This window comes from Rhineura floridana, chromosome 11 (genome assembly GCF_030035675.1).
Source record: "Rhineura floridana isolate rRhiFlo1 chromosome 11, rRhiFlo1.hap2, whole genome shotgun sequence".
NCBI lineage: Eukaryota > Metazoa > Chordata > Lepidosauria > Squamata > Rhineuridae > Rhineura > Rhineura floridana.
In genome coordinates, this window is record NC_084490.1 from 30,447,761 (window position 1) to 30,470,667 (window position 22,907).

The following is a 22,907-nucleotide window of genomic DNA, read 5'->3' on the forward strand; positions in this document are numbered from 1 at the left end:
AAAAAATTAATGGAAACAAGTCAGACATCTGAAAGGACAGTATTCAAACCTGGTCAGAGAATTTCTCAACTGTACATGCACCCGATCAGGAAATCTTCTGTCTTTCTTTACATATTTCATTTTACCTGGAAAATTTGTGGCCATTCTTCCAATTCTCACCAGTACTGCTCACCTTTCTGATTGCCTTCTATGTGCAAACATTCTACATATGGAATATTTCCTACCTCAAGTGTCAAAACTCTTTCTCAGTCACCTACTGTGGAAATATCCATTCTGAGAGTGTTTTATGTTGCATGGAGTACCGGTACCTCTTTTTTGCTTCCCACAGCAGCCATTTTGTGCTCGCACCCATGACACTTTGTAGCAACATATGAGTACTGACACCTCATTTTTCAACCCCCCCCCAAAAAATCCCATTGTCCATTCCTATTAGTGAAATGGCATAGCCTGTCCCCAACTGATCACACCTGATTGGTGACTCAAACTAACCTTATTTCTCTCTCACACACATATGCCCATTTACTAAATGCTCAGAGTTTCGCATTGAAACAGTTTCCCTATAAAAAAAAATGTCAACTTGTAGACATCTTAAGTTGACCCACAAGACCTTTCTGTGTGAATATGGAAATTTATGCTAAATAAACATTATAATTTTATATGTTGGTATAGTCTTCTTTTACTTCCCGTTTAACCTCCAGGTTTACTCAATTTCTCTATTTATGAATACTTCCCCCCCCTTAAATTGGAATTGAGTTTTCACTGATAAAATTTTTAAACTCATGGAACAGTCTTCCATGCAGCAGATTGCTGGTTCAGACTACAACAGAGGTAAGTTGGAAGGAATGGGAAACAGACCAAGAATTTGCTCTAATGAACTATAACAATGAGGGTAGAAGTGGAGAAGAGATTCAATTCAGATCACATTCAAAGCCAAATCAATCAAATGTACTCATTTATTAAATTTATATCCCACCTTGCCTCGCAGAAGGAGCCCAGGGCAGCAAACAATAAGCAATAAAGCACTCAAAAATCTTTAAAACATTTTTTTAAAAGTTTAAAACTTCTTTAAAACATCTTAAAAACAATTTTAATACAAATGCAGATTGGGATCCGTTATCTACTTAAAAGGCTTGTTGAAAGATCTTCAGTAGGTACTGAAAAGATGACAAAGACGGTGCCTGTCTATTTAAGGGGACAGAAATCCAAAGAGTAGGTGCCACAACACTAAAGGTCCACTTCCTATGTTGTATGGAACAAGCTGCCTTATGAGATGGTATTTGGAGGATTGCACAGTGATTGACTGGCTATATAATGGGTAACATGAACTTCCCGTTATCCTGGTTCCAAGCTCTTTAGCAAAGTATACCCCAAAACCAGCACCCTGAACTTAGCCTGGAAATTTGCACTTTCCAAAACAATATGAGAACTGAAACACCAACATTCTTCAAAATTCACACATATCCAAATTTTGTAATGCAGTTATCCAAACAAACAATGTTTTAAAAATGCATATATTGGGTAAAAGTGTGCTAAAAGGCATACATTTGTGAAATATAATATAAAAATGGACTATATTAGGAGAAACTGCTTGCATAACCATGTACATCAGTCAAATCTGCATTCAAAAATGTGTTTATAATGGGAAATTCACACTAAAATGCTGAAGAATTTTCATGAGGATTTTTTTTAAAAAAAATCACAAATTGCTATAGAAATGTGGAAAACTGAGTTTAAGTTTGAGAAAATGAGAAACAGAGAGAACAAAAATTATCAGTCCCATCCCTAAGTAAGGATGACTGCAATTAATGTTAAGGAGCGTTCAGTCTGGGGCAGATCCTAACAATGAGCTGACAGCAGCTAATCTACATAGGAAGTTGCCAAACTGTTACTGGGTAGGGAGCTGGCTGTTTGCCAAGAGGAGCTCTGATCATTCTCATAAGGGCAGTGCTTTTTTCTGAGGATAATCACCACTAAGGAGTACTGTCACCTCTTTTTTTGCTACCCATGGCAAACATTTTGTGCTAGCTTCCATGGCACGTTTACCAATGCATGAGTACCAGCACCACATTCTTTACCAAAAAAGTGTATTGCTTAGGGGTATTGGTAAGGGACATGCATATACTATCGAAAACTCAGAATAATGTTGTAAGGACTAGTTAAATTTATTCTTATCTTTTAAAAATTATAGATAGCAGCTGCTGGGCTTCCCAATTAGATTCAGGGCCACAAGAGGGAAAGCAAGAATTCTCTCTGTGTCCCAGCAATGAAACTGTGGTTCGTGTTTGAAATGAATCTCCAAGGGGAATGAATGGAATCTACCATTCCAAGGACAATAAAAGAAAGAAAATCGTTAAAAAGTCCTTAGATCACCTCATATTTCTGTAAGTTTACTAAGATAACCCCAACCATGAGGAATGTGAAGGGACAGAAAATACAAGATACCTCATAATAAACTACATTTTGTATTACACAAATATTAATGTTTCCTGGATTGAAGTCAGTGCTTGTGATACATTTGAATGTAACAAATATACCAGATTCTACTTACAGACTGTAACAGTGGTTTCATTAATCACAGTTGCTTACCGACTAGCAGTTTAGCAAAGAAATATCTGGTGGATTTTATTGCTATATTTTATGAATCCTGTTTAAATTAACTAGTTAATCAATACTGACAGATCAACCATTCTTGGGTTCTTTCTCCTACAGTGAGCATGCAAGTACTGAAGATAAAATGAGCAATCATACTTCCATATCCATGTTTCTCCTGTGGGAATTCTCGGAAGTACGAGAACTACAGATCTTGTACTTCTTTCTGTTCCTAGCACTGTACTTGACAGCCATCACTGGGAATCTTTTTATCATTGCTGCAGTAGCCCTCAACCGTCACCTTCATACACCAATGTACTTTTTCCTAACTAACTTGGCCATGATGGATGTTGGCTCTGTTTCAGTCATCATACCCAAATCTATGGCGAATGCCATCATGAACAGTAGATCAATTTCTTATTCTGGATGTGTGGCTCAGGTTTTCTTCTTCTTCTTCTTTGTAGCATCAGATCTTTCACTTCTAACAGTAATGGCACATGATCGCTATGTTGCCATCTGCAACCCATTGCAATATGAGACAATTATGAACAAAGGAGCCTGTATTCAGATGGCAGCCATTGGATGGATTAGTAGTATGCTTTATTCCATGTTACACACCTGTGGCACCTTTGCAAACACCTTCTGTTCTAATGCTGTCAATCAGTTCTTCTGTGAAATCCCATCGTTATTGAAGCTCTCCTGCTCTGACTTTTACTTTTTAGTTGAAGTTGGGTTTCTTATGTTAAGCTGTATTCTAGCACTAGGATGCTTTGTTTTCATCATCATAACATACCTGCAGATCTTTTCTACAGTGCTCAGAATTCCTTCAGTGCACGGCCAGAAAAAAGCCCTCTCCACTTGCCTGCCTCACCTCATTGTTGTCTCTGTGCTTATATTCAATGCAGTCTTTGCCTATGCAAAGCCTCCCACTAAATCTTCTTCTGAGCTGGATATAGCTTTTGCTGTGATGTATGCCATAATTCCTCCCATGTTGAACCCATTCATCTATAGTATAAGAAACAGAGAAATCAAGATTGCTTTGTGGAAACTCTTAGATTTTGGACATTCCTCTAAAACTACATTCAGATTGCTGTAAGAGTGGGCTTGTATATTTCTTCTGCACTGACTGCCATGGTCTTCTTCATGTGTATGGTTACCCTGATTTTTTTTTTAACCTTGCACTATAACCATTTCAATATTAATTTGACATTGTTCTCTGATCACCCCACCTCATTCTCTTTGTCATTCATCCTTGTTTGTTCCCCTTCACTCACTCTGCTTATTTCATATAAAAGTGCCTTAAATATAGTACAATCAGATATAAGCATATCAACAAATATTGTTTGCCCCCACACCCACTATAAAGAATTACAGGCAAATGCATTAGTAAAGAGGCTATATTTATTAATATAATAAAATCCAAGATATGCAACCTAATTACCTACATTCAGAAAGTATAGGCAGATGATTTGAGGAAAATATGGTTGGGATTCATCCCTCCATTCCCCTGGGCATGTTTACAGCTGTAGTGTGTGACTTCCCAGCCAAGTATTAGGAGCAAATTACTCCCTCCATGCTAAGTTAAAGGTAAAAAGGTGGGATAGAACTATTTTAAATAAATAAATAAAATAAGTTAGTCTTGGGTATGTAAATGCAACATGCACACCCTGGTCCTGCTGTCCAGTATTCACCAAACTCCACATGGCAGGCATAAAGGTCACCCTGCCATGGACCCACCATTGCAATGGCAATGACAATATCAGATGCCTACATGGTACCCTTAACCCATTAATGCCTTGGTTTACCATTCCTGTAAGTCTTAACCTCCTCACATACCTACACTAAATACCACAGGAGGCAATCACCTCCAGCCAATTCATCTCCCTCCACACAGAAACAAGAGCTCAAAAAGAGCAGATCTTCCAAAAATATATCAGGATGTTGTGACCCAGGTTGGGAGGGGAAGTTTTGAGACACCAGATTCTGATTTGGAGGGTTGGGAAGATGAGCTGGGGTAAGGGACTAGCAGCAGGGTTAAACCCTTCATATTCAAAGGTTGGGCCATACTACTAACAGATCGGGAACCCAATGTTTTATCCATCACAGATCCTTGATCATGCTGTGAAATGTGTTGAGACATGTCCATCGGACAATTTTTCCCAAAATGAATGACAAGAGCATGAAGTAGAGAGGCTGCAGCACCCATACAACAAAGAATGCCCTTCTTGCCTTTCCACTGGAACATGGCCACTTGGTCATATACAAGTGTGTTCCTACAATGGAAGAACTTGCTCCTATGAGTCAGAACAGGATTGAATGGCCACTAAGAAACACTAATACAGGATGCCTTAACTGGCACAGACCTGCCAAAAATGAAAGGAGAATAATAACATGAACAGAACCTTTAACAATGATAACCCAACAATGGCTTTAAAATGGCCTGTGGTTTTGGAACATACCTAAAATGATTTACTATAGGAAATTTCACTAAAATTGCAAAGTAAATGAAACATATTTAAAGTTACTATCTATCTATCTACATATTTAAAGGGACTATATCAACTGTCTTTACAATGTTGCTCCCTCCCTGCTAAAACAAGATCAGCACAGCACATGTCTTGTTTCTGCTATTTCGGCTGATTGCAGGCGTTGCCACCACTCACCATATGCTCAGAGGCATGTTACCAAATTCTTCCAAGCTACACAGGAAGTGGATTGGACTGTGAAAGACGAAGCCAAATTGTGTTTGCATTTTGACAAATTTGTAAGGCAGTCCAATATCTCAGAGAGGTCAGGTCTCCTGTTCCCCTGGAGCTTTCACTATAGCTACCCAATTTCCCTGCTTTTTAAAGTTTACTAGAAATATCTGTTGGTTATAGGTACGTCCTTAAACCACAAGGTTTTTTGCCTATTAGTGAATTCAATAGTATGATCATATAAAGCAGTGGGGGCTGACCATTTTTGGCCCAAGGGTTGCTTTCTTCAGAGAGCTGCATGCCAAAGAGAGCATTGGTCAAAGTGAACTTGGGCACCGAGAAAGGAGCAACTTTCACATACAGCACACCCTCACCATACATGCAACACACATATTGACTTAGTAAGTGTGAAGATTTTCCTTTAAAGGCAAACTGAACAGAAATTCTCTCACATTTCAAATATCAGCTAAATTATTGTTGTGTTCTGTGTTCATTGCAACCTATTATTTTCTTGATTTCCTTATAAAAGAAAAAATAATGGAAGGAGTAGAATAACAAATGGCAGCTCAACATGGAAAGTTGCCTAGTCAGACCGTTGGTCCATCTAGCTCAGTACTGAATGGTAGCTGCTGTGTAGACATGGGACATTGTCATTTTCAGCCGTACCTGGAGATGCCAGTATTTCAACCAGGGACCTTCTCCATGCTCTGCCACTTTCCCCTTGAATTATCAGGAGTAAAAGACTTTTGATTAAGTGTGTTTCCATTGTTACAGTCTTTATCCTCTGTGGAACTATAACATAAATGTGTGTAAACACATTTTCTGGAAATGATTCAGAAAAGGGCAACCAGAATGACAAAGGGGATGGAGCAACTCCCCTATGAGGAAAGGTTGCAGCATTTTGGGTTTTTTTCAGTTTGGAGATGTTTAGTTTAGTTTAGAGACAGTTGAGGCATTTCAGATATTCACTTTAAATATGTTTGATTTACTTTGCAATTTTAGTGAAGTTTCCTATGGCAAATTATTTTCTTTCACTTCTGTTTCTGTGAGTAGGTGAAATACAGCAACACTTTGTATAATTTACATTTTAGCTATTAGTGAATAGAGAATATCATTATGGCACATTTTGTATGACACCATTCTGCTACATTATTCTTTTTAAAATACTGTCTTCTAACCTTCTGTCTCTTAATGTTATAACATTCAATAGTGTGATCATATAAATCAATGGGGGCTAACCTTTTTTGGCCCAAGGGGTGCATTCATTATTGGCCATCCTTTCGAGTGCTGCATGCCACAGAGGGCATTGGTCAAAATGAACTTGGGCATTGAGAAAGGAGCAACTGTCACCCAACATTCACATATAGCACACCCTCACTACATATGAAGCACACATATTGACTTAGTAAGTGTGAATGTGGAAGGTTGTCCTTTAAAGGCAAACTGAATGGAATTTCTCCCACATTTCTAGGATCAGCAAACAGTAATTGATATATTTTGCATTCAGTGCAAACTATTATTTTTTTGATTTCCTTATGTAAAGTTTTTAATAAAAATAGTTTAAACCATAGCCTGACATTGACTACATGTTTAGTCAGCCACCACTTGTCTCATGTGCACAAACCCCAGTCTTACTCAGAAACAATTTTTACTTGTTAGCTGTCACTGACCACTCTCTCCTCTGTTGTGGGCTATGTAGCAGTGATAATAGAGCATCATATGGCATAGGCCTAGCAGACAGATATTACCAAATTTGGGATAACCATGCTTGAGCACAGCTGCTGTTGGGCAACCATAATAGAAGAGTCCTGCTCCCTTCTGCTGGTCAGGAGAATGAGTTGGAAGCCAGAGTGCCAGTATAGTCACTGCTTTCAGGCCACGTCTCCTAGAAAGAGATTGGAGAAAAACATTCTTCTTCTCTCATAACACTAGAACTTGAGGACATGCAATGAAGCTAAATGTTCAAAGATTCAGGACAGACAAACAGAAGTACTTCTTCATACAACACACAGTGAAACAATGGAATTTGCTTCCACAAGTGGCAGTGATGGGCACCAACTTGCATGACATTAAAAGTGAATTAAACCAATTCGGGGGGATAAAGCTATTAATGACTACTAATCCTGATTGCTATGTTCTACCTCTGCTGTTGGAGGAGGTATGCTTCTGAGTACCAATTTCTGGGAACTGCAGGAAGGGAGAGTGCTTTTACAATCAGGCCCTGATTGGGAACTACCTAGTTGGCCACTATGAGAACAGGATGCTAGACTACATGGGCCACTGGTCTGATCCAGTCATTTCTTGTTCTCTTATTATGTTCCCATGCACTTCACTTTCTTTCCTGCTCATTCAAATGCTCAGTCAGCCACCTTCTCTCATTCACTGTCATGCAGACAGACCACTCTTTTTTTCCTCTTCTGGGCTATGCAGCACTAAAAACAGAGAAATTATTAGGGTGACCCTAGCAGGCTGGTATTATCAGATTTGGGATAACCATGCTTGGGTCAAGCTGCTGCTAGACTACCACAATTAGAACACATCTGTTGGCTTCAGCTGGTTAATAAAACTAGACAGAGGCCAGACTGCCATCACAGTCATTGTGATGGGCCACTTTGCTGTCCCAGCACTGCCAGAGAACTGGCATCACTCAGAGCAAAAAAGGAGGCTTGGTAGAATATGAAAGAAGCCACTCTGAGTCCTCCTCTCAGTATTGCTTTCTTCATTTTCCTCTCCCTCAGTTTCCCACATACAGCCTGTAGAAATGTTTTTTTATGACATGAGGCCGAACTGCCAGCTGCCCAATATGTGTGGGTGCACAATGTACACTGGTGCAAAATGAAAACAAGTATTCACCAGTCTGCATTTGTACTGGAACTATTTCTAGAAAGTTTTTAGGTTGTTCAATTGTTTTATTGCTTGTGTGCTTGTCATTCTTGGCTCCTTAGGAAGGAAAGGATATAAATTTAATGCATACATATATACAAGAAATAGCTCAATGGACCAAACTGGAGCAGGAGAACAAAATGGCCTACCGAATTTTAAAGGAAACCTTCATGTGTCAACTGGGCTAAAAATAACAGTGAAATGAGTTGCAGCTGTTTCAAACAGGCAATCCTATTATTTTAACATTCTTCTCCTATAGATTGAGCTTCCACAATTATATAACTAAATGAGGGCACACGGACACATGAAGGGGCTTCTCACGTATTCCCCTCTCTTTTTGGACCATGTTGTCCGAGTGCCAGCAGTGAATATCATGGTGGCTGGTGCCCAATTGGACTGATAGGGCAGAAGGCAGGGTGCCCAACATAAGTACAGTCAAAGACAATGATAGGTGGAGCCAGAGCCAATGACAGGCAGAGCTAACACATTACAGCTCTGTTCTCCTGCTCCCTGCTGAGTTCTGTAAGGGGCAACACAATGAGACTTGTGAGGCAGTGACCCACTTGCCCTAGTGGTCCAGCCTCCACTGAGGTGGAATATCCCTATTAGATCATTGTGAGAAAATCAAAATGGTCACAGACAGTAAGCCACCAGGGTTGGTGTAAGCCCACAGAAGGGTAGGTAGTACTACTGGATCATACTTTGACAAGAGATACTTCAGATCTAGAGTCAGTCTTCATAACTCCCTATGGTGATTGAATTGACTCCTCCCTAACATCTTGAGATAGGGAGGGCAATGAGGCCAGGTGAACAGAGCTTGGAAAAGTTACTTTTTTGAATTACAACTCCCATCATGGCCACTGGATTGGGCTGATGGGAGTTGTAGTTCAAAAAAGTAACTTTTCCAAGCTCTGCAGGTGAATATGTGTGTGATACAGACTGCAGGCCTCTCAATACTGGAACCTAGCTGATACTACGATGAGGGATACTGACAAGACATCGCATCTTGATTACTATGTGGGTATTCTGCTGACATCCAAAAATCAAGCCTGGTTTTCATGTATCAGTTTAAAATGAAGGTTGCTATTCCTACTTTTTCAAACAGGGGGTTCCCCCACAGAGCCTATCCTGGCACTTTAACACTAAATCATTTGTCAAGTGTACTTGGATATCTGAGTTAATGTTATACATAGATTTTGCCTACAAATGTGTTTTTCATGCATTAAGAGGATGCATATTGTATCCACTAGTTATTTGTTTATGTTAGCAAGAAATGTAGAAGAAGCAAAACAGAGCTCAGGAGGTTTCCAACTACATTTTCGGATTTGGTGTGCTGGACTCTTGGGAGTAAGATCCCCAAAGCCCAAACAGACTTTAATAACTTCCCTTCCAATGCATGCTGTCACTATTTGCTGATGCAACATTCAGTAACTATTATCTGTACACATACAGTCTTTTAAAGCCAAAAATATCAGCTACATGTACTGTGGTAAGTGCCAGGGGAAGACAGAAAGTGCTTGGTTGCGAGGATGCATGATCTTGCACATCATGAATGCATTAAACCCTTAAAGCAGCTAGAGGAGAAATTGGATCTTACAATTACAGGTATTCCAAAACTTTTAAGCGGATTAAGTTGCTTCCTATTATTTTGGTACAATCTAGAGGTGTTAGTCAACTTTTATTTTCCTGTCATCTATCTATTTTCAAAAGGTCTTATATATTAACATGAACAATTGTCACCTGATACAGTAAAATGTTCGAAATAAGTATAATACAGTATGCGTCGATGCAGGAATTATTGTATGTCACTAATAATTGTATTATTTTAAACAGAGTTTGAATTATTTTAACTGTATGTATGAATGGTTTTAATACTGTAAATTGTTTAATTTGATTTTAATCCAGAATTTTGTATGTTTTTAATTATATGTGTGTTTTTATCTGGAAGCCGCCGTGAGTTCCAGTTTTGGAAAAAGGACGGGGTAAAAATAATGATAATAAATAAATAAATAAATTATGGCGTGCAAATTAATATTTATTCAAAGGAGCTGTGTGTGTGTGTGATGATAGAAGAATGAACCCATGCCAGATAGCAGTCCCTCTTCCATACCTATTCTATTTGGAGAGTTGAAATATTGAGAGGATCCATATCTCATGGACAGATATATGCTTTCATTATCAGTTGCAATCCCTGACATATCAAGTTACAGAAATAATTAGGTAGCAATTCAGTAAGTTGAAAGATCTTTGCCATAGATGGTGTGCATCTAATACGAGTCAGAGTAGCCTAGGCTTCTCCAGTCTGGTGCCCTCAAAATCTTTGGATTTCACCTCCTATCAGCACCAGTTAGTATTGCCAAACATACGATAAGTACTCGGTCGGGGAATAATGGGGAAGACAATGCTAGGCAAGATAGACATGGGGAAGGGTCATGGGTCGGTGGTACGTCCAGGGTTCAATCCTTGGAGTCTTAAGGTAGGAGTGGAAAAGACTCCTGCCTGAAACCATGAAAAAAATGGCCAGTCAGTATAGACAATATTAAGCTAGTTGTAGCAATGGTCTGAATTTGTATAAGGCGGGGACCTATCTTTCTTTGAACTGCCTTCACATAGACTAGTATTGTGTCTAAGGTGATATAGAAGCTATTGGGTGGTCAATTAATTCTGACATGCAGATAGTCATTTTATGTTTCAGTCATCAGGAGATGAACACACAAATGACCTTGATTCAAACAGTTCATGTCCATCACACAGCATCATTTTCTTGTCATCCAAATGACAAACTAGTAGCACCCTGCATGATGGAATCTCCCTGCTCTCAGTTGGGGCGGAAGGGAGGAAGCAGACAAAACATCTTCCCCTCCTGACCATATACTTCAAATAGGGTTTAAAACACTGAGACCCACCTCCTGAATTTCTTTGAGGATGGACCAGGGTGGGGACTAGTCAGGGGCCCACAGATCAGGGCAACATGGCAGATGGGGGAGCTGTGCTCAGCACTGGTAAAAAGTCACTGTGTAAACCCATTTTGGCTGGCACAGATAACACAAGAACAAATTATATTACATGCAATAGCAAAAGCTAGGTCCCTTTGGCCCAGGCTTGGCTAGAACAACAAAAGCAGTTTTGGGGAAGTCAACTAAGATATATGTCAAACAAATAAATCTTTCTCTGAGTTTCTGTGGGATAGTTTCGCTGGGATCAATTCATGGCATAGTTCATATGTCAAGAGGATATCTTGACCTTGTAACATTTGCTCTGGAATTCTTTTCCATGATAGAGATATCTTTAATGAAGCTTATTGATCATCATCACTACTGAGTAATTGCAGTAAAGGCACCTCTACTCTCCATGACTTCTGGAATCTTAACCTGTCAGAAGTGCTATAAAATGATCCACTTGTGACAGGAGTTTAATCAATAAGTTGGTCCAATCAGGTACTGCATTAGGGAGTAGAAACATAACATATCTTTCAGTTGCCAGTTGTGTCTGAAACCACAGCTATACAACTTCAGTTTCTATTTGAAATGCATTTCCAAGTGATATCAATGGGAGCTTCCTTTCCAAGGTAATATTGTTCCCATTTTGGTTAATGACTGTGCCAAGGTATTGATAATCCTTGACAAGTTCAATGGCCTTGTTGTCAACTTTAAAGTTACATAAACCTGTTGTCATTACTTTAGTCTTCTTGACATTCAGCTGTAGTCCTGCTTTTGTACTTTCCTCTTTTACTTTCATCAGCATTCATTTCAAATCATTACTGGTTTCTGCTAAGAGTATGGTATTGTCTGCATATCTTAAATAAAGAGACCGAGTGTGGCGTAGTGGTTAGAGTGTTGGACTATGACCTGGGAGACCAGGGTTCAAATCCCCACACAGCCATGAAGCTCACTGGGTGACCTTGGGCCAATCACTGCCTCTCAGGCTCAGAGCAAATCAATGGTAAAACACCTCTGAATACCGCTTACCACAAAAACCCTATTCATAGGGCCACCATAAATCAGAATCGACTTGAAGGCAGTCCATTTCCATTTCATTTTAAAACAAAGAAAATGGTTAGAATGTCAGTTGACCATCTTACATGTGTATTAGTATGTTTACTAAGTATCCACCCCGTGGCAGCCGAAACCATGTAGACAAGGGGTACTCAGTGTCATATTCTCCAGTTCCCACAATCTCTGATCATCCTGACTGCATCTGATTGGAGTTGTAGTCCAACAACATCTCCAGTTGACTATCCATGAAGCAGACTATGCAGGAATATAAAATATAAATTAACTCTCAATCAATCTTATTTTGTATTACAAAAGATTAATATTTGTTAGATTGCTATAAGCACACCTGATAATTTGATAATGGTGCATGTACCAGTTTCAGCTGACAAATTGATTATTTCACTATATTTACTAATCACAATTGTTTGTCCCCTATTGGTTTAACAAAAGAATAACTGGTGGATTTTATTGTAATAATTGATGAATCCTGTTTAAATTAACAGAGCTTCCTTCTTCTACAGATAGCACAGAAGTACTGAAGAGAAAATGAGCAATTTTACTTCCGTGTCTACCTTTCTCCTGCAGGAATTCTCGGACGTACGAGAACTACAGATCTTATACTTCTTTCTGTTTCTAGCATTGTACTTGACAACCATCACAGGAAATCTTCTCATCATTGCTTCAGTAGCCCTTGACCATCACCTTCATACACCAATGTACTTTTTCCTAACAAACTTGGCCATGATGGACATTGGCACTATTTCTGTCATGATACCCAAATCTCTGACCAATTTCATTATGAACAATTGGTCAATTTCTTATTCTGGGTGTGTAGCTCAAGTTTTCTTCTATATCTTCTTTGCAGCATCAGACCTTTCCCTTCTAACTGTAATGGCGCATGATCGCTATGTTGCCATCTGCAACCCATTACAATATGAGACAATTATGCACAGACAAGCCTGCCTTCAGATGGCAGTCATTGCATGGATTACTGGTCTTCTTTATGCCATAGTACATACTTCTGGCACCTTTGCCAACACCTTTTGTTCTAATGCTGTCAATCAGTTCTTCTGTGAAATCCCAAAGTTATTGAAGCTTTCCTGTTCTGACTTCTATTTAGTTGAAGTTGGGCTTCTTGTCGCAGGTTGTAGTATAGTAACAGGTTGTTTCATTTTCATCATCATAACATACATGCAGATATTTTCTGCAGTGTTCAGAATTCCCTCTATTCATGGTCAGAAAAAAGCCCTTTCCACTTGCCTTCCCCATCTCACTGTTGTCTCCATACTTATTTTCAGTGGACTCTTTGCCTATGCAAGGCCTCCTACTTATTCTTTTGATCTGGATGTAGTTTTTGCTGTGATATATACCACAGTTCCTCCTATATTCAATCCATTCGTCTATAGCATAAGAAACAAAGACATCAAGAGTGCTTTGTGGAAATTATTCTAAAATTGCATCAGACTGTATGGTCTTCTGCATGTGAATTGTTGGCACTGCAATTTTCCAGTTCCCGCTATAATAATTTCAGTGTTCATTAGACATTTCTGCTTGACCTCTGACTTAATCTGTGTCATTCATTCTTGTTCGTTCATCAACATCTTATTTTTAATTACATTTATAGCTAATGCAAATATAGTGCAATCATGCAAAGATATCAACAAAGACATCAGTAAGAAAAAGAAAAACATAAATACTATATATATTTCATTTTTTCAGTTTTATAATTATCAATATTATTATATTGTTCATCGAACAGAATTTCTGCTGTAAGTTTCCTAATAGAGAATATCATTGTGGCACATTTTGTATGACACCATTTCACTACATTCTTCTTCTTGAAATACTGTCTTCTGATTTTCCTTTTCTTAAAGTGATAATATTCAACAGTATGATTGTATAAACCTGTGGGGACTAACTTGTTTGGCCCAAGGGGTGCATTCATTATTGGCCAACTTTCCGAGTGCGGCATGTCAAAGAGGGCATTGGTCAAAGTGAACGTGGGCATTGAGAAAGGAGCAGCTGTCTCCCAACATATACAGCACACCCTCACTACAAATGCAGAACACGTATTGACTTAGTCAATGTGAATTAGGAAGGCAAACTGAATGGAATTTCTCCCATATTTCTAGGATCAGCTAACAGTTATTGTAATATGATTTTCTTGATTTCCTTATGTAAAGACTTTAATAACAATACTTTAAACCATATGTCTGAAATTAGATGACATGAGGCATAGTTAGGACCTGACTTGCCCACACGCTCATTTAGCCCCCATTTCTCTCATGCACACAGACCGCAGTCTCCCTCATAAACACTTTGTACTTGCCAGCTGTCACTGATCACTCTCTCCTCTGTTCTGGGCTATGTAGCACTGATAATAGAAAATCAGCTAGCATAAGCCTAGCAGACAGGTGTTACCAATTGGGATAACCATGCTTGAGCCCAGCTGTTGTTGGCCCACTACATTAGAAGAGACCTGCTGGTTTCTGCTGATCAAGAGGAGCAGATGGACGCCATAGTGCCATCACAGTCACTGCTTTCAGGCCACTTCTCCTGAGAAACAGGATGGAGAAAAACATTCTTCCTCTCTGCTAACTCTATAACTTGAGGACATGCAATGAAGCTGAATGTTCAAAGTTTCAGGACAGACAAACGAAAGTACTTCACCCAACACATAGTGAAACAATGGCATTTGCTTCCACAAGAGGTGGTGTGGTGGAATTTCTCCTCAATGGAGTTCTTGTCCAGGAAATGATACAGAGGCAGTCTGAAGGTTACAGCTGTTTATTATACTTACAATTGTAAGGAGTCCCTGCTAGTGTGTGCTATGGTGGGAGACTGCCTTCTTCCCCCTTTTCACAGGTTTTTATATGTTTGTACAAGGTACAGTCATGTGTCCCACGGTACCCAATAAGGAGCTTTACCTGTTCCCGCTCTTCACCTGGCCGCATGATTCGTCAGGTAGGTCTCCATTATTGGGATGTTAAAATGCACACACCCATCTTTTGTCTGTCCTGCCCTGTCACAATATCCGTCCCCTTCCACCTTATCTACATGCTAATGTGAATGACCCCTGGGGATGGGGTTTTCCACTTCAGTGGTGATGGGCCCCAACTTGCATGGCTTTAAAAGTGAATTATACCAATTCATAGGGAATAAAGCTGTCAATGGCTACTAATCCTCATGGCTATGTTCTGCCTCCACTGTTGGAGACAGTATACTTCTGAGTGCCAATTGCTGGGAACTGCAGGAAGGGAGAATACTGTTGCACTCAGGTCCTGCTTGTGATCTGCCTGGTAGACCACTGGATGATGGACTAGATACACCATTAGCCTGATCCAGCCAATTCTTATTGTCTTATGTTTCCTTCTTAATTTCAACTCCTCGTGCATTCTACCTTCTTTCCTGCTCATTCATAAATTGAATCACCCACCTCCTCACATTCTCATGAAAACAAACCATGGTCTCCCTCATAAGCACCTTCTATTTAAAATCTGCAACTGACCACTCTCTTTCCTCATCTGAGCCATGCAGCACTGAAAATAGAGTGATTATTAGCATGAGTCTTGCAGGCAGGTATTACCAGCTTTGGGACAACCATACCTGAGATAAGCTGCTGCTAGACTGCCACTATTAAAACAGCCCTGTTGACTTCAGCTGGTTGGGAAAACTAGATGGAGGCCAAACCTCCATTATAGTCACTGCTTTTGGGCCAATTTGATGTCCCAGCACTGTCAGACAACTGGCATCATTCAGAGCAAAGTAGGCTCGGTAGCATTTGAAGAAGCAAGTCTGAGTCCTCCGCTCAGTATTGCCTCCTCTTTTTCCTCTGTCTCAGTTTCCCAACCACAATCTGTAGAAATATATTCATAAGAGGAGGCCAATCTGCCAACTGCCCAGTATGCATGTGTGCACAACTGGTGCAAAATGAAAGGAATTCTTTCCCAGTCTGCATTTGTATTGGAACTATTTCTAGATAGTTTTCAGGTTGTTTGTTTTATTGTTTGTATACTTGCCACCTTTTGATGTTTTGGAAGGAAGGGAAAGATATAAATTTAATGAATACATAAATAGATACATACATACCTACATAAAAGAAATGGTTTAATGGACAAAACTGAAGAACAAAATGGCCTCCCATATTTTAAAGGAAACCTTCATGTATCAACTGGCCTAAAAATAACAGTGACATGTGTTGCAGCTGTTTCAAACAGGCCCAGTGGCAATCCTATTATTTTTACTGGCCTTAACATTCTTCTTCTAGAGATTGAGCTTTCACAATTATATAACTGGATGAGGGCACATGGACACTTGAGGGGCCTTCTCACATATTCCCCTCTCTTTTTGCACCATGTTTACTGAGTGCTAGCAGTGAATATTGTGGTGGCTGGTGCCCATTGGAACTGGTAGGGCAGAAGACAGAGCTCCCAATCTAAGTACAGTCAGAGCCAATGATATGTGGAGCCTCCTCCTTCCTGCTGAGTTCTATAAGGGGCAACACTGAGGCAGGGTAGGAAGTGGACAGGAGGAGGGGCAGGCTGAGGGCAGAAAGAGACTGGTGAGGCAGTGTCCCACTTGCTCTAATGGTTCAACTGCCACTGAGTAAACAGGTGGAATATCCTTATTAGATCATTGTGAGAAAATCAAAATGGTCACAGATAAGTCGACAGGGTTGGAGTAAGCCCACAGCAGGGTAGGTAGTACCACTGTATGATACCTTGACAAGAGATGCTTCAAACCTAGAATCAGTCTTCATAACACCCTATGCTGATTGAATTAGCTCCTCCCTAACTCTCTTGAGATAGGGAGGGCAATGGGACCAGGTGAATATGTGTGTGATACAGAGTGCAGACCTCTCAATAACTGGTACCTAGCTGATACTATGATGAAGGATACTAAAAAGACATTGCATCTTGATTACTATATGGATATTCTGCTGGGATCCAAAAATCAAGTCTGGTTTTCATACATAAATATTAAATGAAGGGTGTTCTTCTATCACCCTTTAGAAGTCCAGTGTTTTCTTCAAATGCACTCTGGACTGTCAAAGGGCCTTTTCTGGGTCAAAATTCAGATATCATGCTTTGACCCAATCTTTCAAACAGGAGGTTCCCCCACCCAGGTCATCCTGACACCGCAACACTAAATCATTTGTCAAGTGTACTTGGATATCTGAGATAATGTTATACATAGCCTTGACCCACAAATGTGATTGTTTTTCATGCATAGAGAAGGTGCATATTGCATCCACTAATTATTTCTTTGTATTTGCTAGAAAAGTAGAAGAAGCAAAACAGAGCTCAGGAGGTTTCCAACTGCATTTTCTGATTGGGTGTGCTGGACTCTTGGGAGTAAGATCCCCAAAGCCCAAACAGACTTTAATAACTTCCCTTCCAATGCATGCTGTCACTATTTGCTGATGCAACATTTGGTAACTATTATCTTTACTTATGCAGTCTTTTAAAGGCAAAAAATATCAGCAACATGTATTGTGGTTAGTGCAAGAGGAAGATAGAAAGTGCTTGATTGCAAGGATGTATGATCAGTACAATGCACCCTAAAGCAGGCAGAGAAGAAATTGGATCTTATGATCAAAGGTATTCCAAATCTTTTAAGGGGATTGGGTTGCTTCCTATTATTTTGGTGTCATCTAGAGGTGTTTGTCAAGTTTTCCTTTTAGTGTCACTTATCTGTTTTCAAATGGGCTCATATATTAACATGAACAAGGGGCACCTGATACAGCAAAAATGTTCTCATAAGTATTATTAAAACAGTAAATGAGCCAACACAGAATACATTGTATCCCACTAATGCCCTGTAAAGTACTGTTTATTCAACAGAGTTGTGTATGTGTTATGATGCAAGAATGAGCCCATGCCAGATAGCTGCTTCTCTTCCATATCTATTCTATGCTGCATCTCTTTGTAACCCAGAGTTGAAAAATGGGGAGGACCCATATCTCAGGGGCAGATATATGCTTTCATTATCAATTGCAATCCCTGCCATCTCCAGTTACAGAAATAATCATGTAGCATGTCAGTAATGTGAAATATCATTGCCAGGGATGGTGGAAATCTAATACGAGTCAGAGTAGGCCAGACTTCTCTAATCTGGTGCTCTCCAAAAGTGTGGACTTCAACTCCTATCAGCACCAGTTGGCAATGGTCCAAAACATATGTTAAGTACCTGGTTGGGGAATCCTAGGGAACAGAATACTAAGAAAGCTCAACATGGGGAAGGGTCATAGCTCAGTGGAACATCCCATATTCAGTCTTTAAAGACTCCAGGTAGGACTGGAAAAAACTCCTGCCTGAAACCCTTAAAAAAATGCCCAGTCAGTGTAGGCAACATTAAGCTAGTTGTACCAATGCTCTGTATTAGTAGAAGGTGGGTTCCTATGTTTCTTTGAGCTGCCTTCACATAGACTAGTATTCTGTTAGAGGTGAAGCTATTCTGTGGTCAATGAATTCTGGCATGCAAATAGTCACTTTGTGTTGCAGTCATCAAGAGATGAACATGTAAATGACCTTGATTCAAATAGTTAATATTCATCACACAACATCATTTTCTTGTCATCCAAATTACATACTAGTAACACCTGCGTGATGGAATTTCCCTGCATTTGGGGAGGGTGGAGGAAGGAAGGAGACAAACTTCTTCCCTTCTGACCATATGCTTCAAATCAGGTTTAAAACACTGAGACCCACCTCCTGAATTTCTTTGGAGATGAACCAGGATGAGGACAGCTGTTCCCTGAGTCAGGACATGAAAGACCAGCCCCGTCTTGGACCCACAAATCAGGGCCACATGCCAGATGGAAGAGCTGTGTACAGTCCTGGTAAAGGCACTATATGACCCCATTTTGACAGGCACAGCTAACACAAAAACAAATTACATGCTTATGTCTTAGCAAAAGTCATGCCCCTTGGGCACAAGCTAGCCTAAACATGAAAGGAAGTTTTGGGGAAGTCAGCTACGATACATGTCAAACAAAGAAATCTTTCTCTGGGATTCTGTGGAATGGTTTCTCTGGGACCCATCCATGGGGTAGTTCACATCCTGAAAGGATATCTCCAGAGCTTGGAAAAGTTACTTTTTTGAACTACAACTCCCATCAGCCCCAGCCAGCATGGCCACTGGATTGGGCTGATGGGAGTTGTAGTTCAAAAAAGTAACTTTTCCAAGCTCTGCTGTGACCTTGTAACATTTGCTCTGGAATTCTTTTCTGGAATAGAGATATCTTTTAATGAAGCTTATTGATCATCATCACTACTGAGTAATTGCAATAAAGGCACCTGTATGCTGCATGAGGTCTGGAATCTTAACCTGTCAGAAGTGGTATACAATGATCCACTTGTGACAGGAGTTTAATCAATAATTTAGCCCAATCAGGTACTCTGTTGGGGTGTAGAGACATAACATTTTATTTATGTATTTATTTATATATTTATTTATTATTAAGCACTAAAAACACTTTAAAACATCATAAAAATAGACCTTAAAATACATTAAAATAAAACAACTTTAAAAACATTTTTTTTAAAAAAGCTCTCAAGGTATCTTAAAAAAAAGCTTTGGGATTTTTTTTAAAGAAAGGTTTAAAAACATATTAAAAAGCAATTCCAACACAGACACAGACTGGGATAAGGTTTCAACTTAAAAAGGCTTGTTGAAAGAGGAAGGTCTTCAATAGGCACCGAAAAGATAACAGAGATGGCACCTGTCTAATATTTAAGGGGAGGGAATTCCACAGGGTAGGTGCTGCCACACTAAAGGTTCATTTCTTATGTTGTGCAGAATGGATCTCCTGATAAGATGGTATCTGCAGGAGGTCCTCACCTGCAGAGCGCGGTAATCAACTGGGTATATAAGGGATAAGGTGGTCTTTCAGGTATCCTGGTGCCAAGCCGTATAGGGCTTTGTACGCGAAGACTAGAACCTTGAACTTGGTCCGGTAGCAAATGGGCAGTCCATGGGCAACATACCCTTCAGTTGCCAGTTGTGACTGAAGCCATAGCTATACAGCTGCAGTTTCTATTTAAAATGTATTTCCAAGTGACATCAATAAAGAGCTTCCTTTCCATGGCATTTAAATTAATGGAAATGGTTAGAAAGTCAATTGAACACCTCATATGTAGAGAAGGGGTAGTGAATATAATGTTCCTCAGATGTTCTTGGATTACAGTTCTCACCATCTCTGATCATCCTGGCTGCAGCTGATGGGAGTTGTAGTCCAACCACATCTGGGGTTGCTAACCATGAGGCAGACTATGTTGAAATATACAATATAAGCTAACACATAATCTTATTTTGTATTACAAAAAGGTCAGTATTTGTTAGACTGATGTCAGCACTCATGAACGCATATACCAGTTTCAGCAGACAAGGATTATTTCAGCATCTTTGCTAATCACAATATGTTGCCCTCTGCTGGTTTAACAAAAGGAATATGAGGTGTATTTTATTGCTACACTTGATGAATCCTGTTTAAAATAACAGAGCTTCTTTCTTCTACAGAAAGCGTAAAAGTACTGAAGAAAAAATGAGCAATTTTACTTCTGTGTCTACATTTCTTTTGTGCGAATTCTCGGAAGTACAAGAGCTACAAATCTTGTACTTCTTTCTGTTTCTAGCATTGTACTTGACATCCATAACTGGGAATCTTCTCATCATTGCTGCAGTAGCCTTAGACCACCACCTTCATACACCAATGTACTTTTTCCTATCAAACTTGGCCATGATGGACATTGGGTCTGTTTCTGTCATTGTACCCATATCTATGACCAATTCCGTTATGAACAATTGGTCAATTTCTTATTCTGGATGTGTAGCTCAAGTTTTCTTTTATATCTTCTTTGCATCATCAGATTTTTTCCTTCTAACTGTAATGGCACATGATCGCTATGTTGCCATTTGCAACCCATTACAATATGAGACAATAATGCATAAAGGAGCCTGCCTTCAAATGTCAGTCATTGTGTGGATTAGTAGTCTTCTTTGTGCCATGTTACATACTTGTGGAACCTTTGCAAACACCTTCTGTTCTAATGCTGTCAATCAATTCTTCTGTGAAATCCCAAAGTTACTGAAGCTCTCCTGCTCTGACTTTTATTTAGTTGAAGTTGGGGTTATTGTTCTAGGGAGTTTTATGGGACTAGGATGCTTCATTTTTATCATTATAACATACATTCAGATATTTTCTACAGTGCTCAGAATTCCTTCTGCTCATGGCAAGAAAAAAGCTTTCTCCACTTGCCTTCCCCACCTCACTGTTGTCTCGATGTTCACGTTCAGTGGATTGTTTGCCTATACAAGGCCTCCCACTAATGCTCGTTCTGATCTAGATATACCTTTTGCCATGATATACATCATTATTCCTCCTATGCTGAATCCGTTTATCTACTGCATGAGAAACAAAGAGCTAAAGACTGCTTTGTGGAAATTCTTACATTTTGGAGATTCTTCTCAAACGATATTTAGAGTTCTTTGAAAATTGGATTCTGCTGCATGTGAATGGTTGGTCTTGCAATTTTAAACTATATTTATTTATTAATGTATTAAATCTATATCCTACCCTTCCTCCCAGAAGGATCCCAAGATGGCAACCTTGCACTGAAACCATTACAATATTTTAATTGTGTCACACAGAGTGCTCAATGAACCTTCCAGCTGTTGTTCATCTTTGTTCATTTTCACCCTCTTTTTATTTATTTTCTTTTATAGTAGATACAAATAAAGTACAATCTCATACAGTATATGGCTTGTTACAGCTAGCCATAGGGGATTGAGTGGGTGGGTCTGGGGGGTGATTCGTGTTTCACTGGAGGAGGGGGAGGTACCATCAGCCTTGAAGGAAGGGTCGGTGTTCCCCCACTTTTAGAGGACCTCCTTAGACCCAGAAGAGTTAAATAACAATCACCCAATGTCAATATATCCCCTTTTTGGTCAAAGTGGTTGAGAAAGTGGTGGCAGTCCAGCTTCAAGCATGCTTGGAGGAATCTGACTATTTGGCATGGTTCCAGTCTGGCTTCAGGCCTAGCCGTGGCAATGAAACTGTCTTGGTCACCTTTTTTGATAACGTTTGTTGGGAGAGAGATAGGGGGATGTGGTCCTGCTTGTTCTCCTTGATCTTTAAGCAGCTTTTGATACTATGGACCATGGTATCCTTCTGGATCATCTCAGGGAGATGTGGATAGGCACACTGTTACATTTGTTCTGCTCATACCTTTGGAACCACTTCCAGAAAGCATTTATGGGAGGCTATTGTTTGGCACCATGAGAACTGTCCTGTGGTGTTCTGCAGGGTTCCATCTTGTTCGCCATGCTATTTAACATTCATCTGAAGCCACAGGGAGCTGTCATCAGGAGATCTGGTGTGAGGTGCCATCAATATGCAGATGACACACAGCTCTACCTCTCTATTCCATCTAAATCAGGAGAGGTGGTTGAGACATTGAACTGCTGCTGGGAGGCAGTGATGGGCTCAGTTTGGACCAATTAATTGAGGTTGAATCCTTAAAAGATAGAGGAGATATGTGTACTGAATTCTCATGTGTGGGAGGTGGGGAGGCAACCTGTTATGGGTGGGGATTGGTCTTCTCTGGCAGGAGTAGGTCCACAGCTAGAGGATATTCCTGGATCCAACATTGTCACTGGAGGCTCAGGTGACATCAGGAGCTGGGAATGCCTTTCTCCAGCTCCATCTGGTTCACTATCTTCAACCCCTATTGGAAAGAAATGA

General features: G+C 39.8%; 3 protein-coding genes across 3 annotated transcripts; all 3 read left to right on the forward strand.

The window, feature by feature from the left end:
• Positions 1-2,731: 2,731 nt before the first annotated feature.
• On the forward strand, positions 2,732-3,685 carry LOC133366438 (olfactory receptor 14I1-like). Its single transcript, XM_061589517.1, has one exon. It carries the CDS (start codon positions 2,735-2,737, stop codon positions 3,683-3,685), a length of 951 nt encoding a protein of 316 aa, XP_061445501.1. The 5' UTR covers positions 2,732-2,734.
• A 9,024-nt stretch (positions 3,686-12,709) lies between these two features.
• On the forward strand, positions 12,710-13,615 carry LOC133367719 (olfactory receptor 14I1-like). The gene has a single exon (XM_061591818.1). It carries the CDS (start codon positions 12,710-12,712, stop codon positions 13,613-13,615), a length of 906 nt encoding a protein of 301 aa, XP_061447802.1.
• A 7,093-nt stretch (positions 13,616-20,708) lies between these two features.
• Positions 20,709-21,656, forward strand: LOC133366797 (olfactory receptor 14I1-like). The gene has a single exon (XM_061590293.1). The coding sequence runs from the start codon at positions 20,709-20,711 to the stop codon at positions 21,654-21,656; it is 948 nt and encodes a 315-aa protein (XP_061446277.1).
• Positions 21,657-22,907: the final 1,251 nt, after the last annotated feature.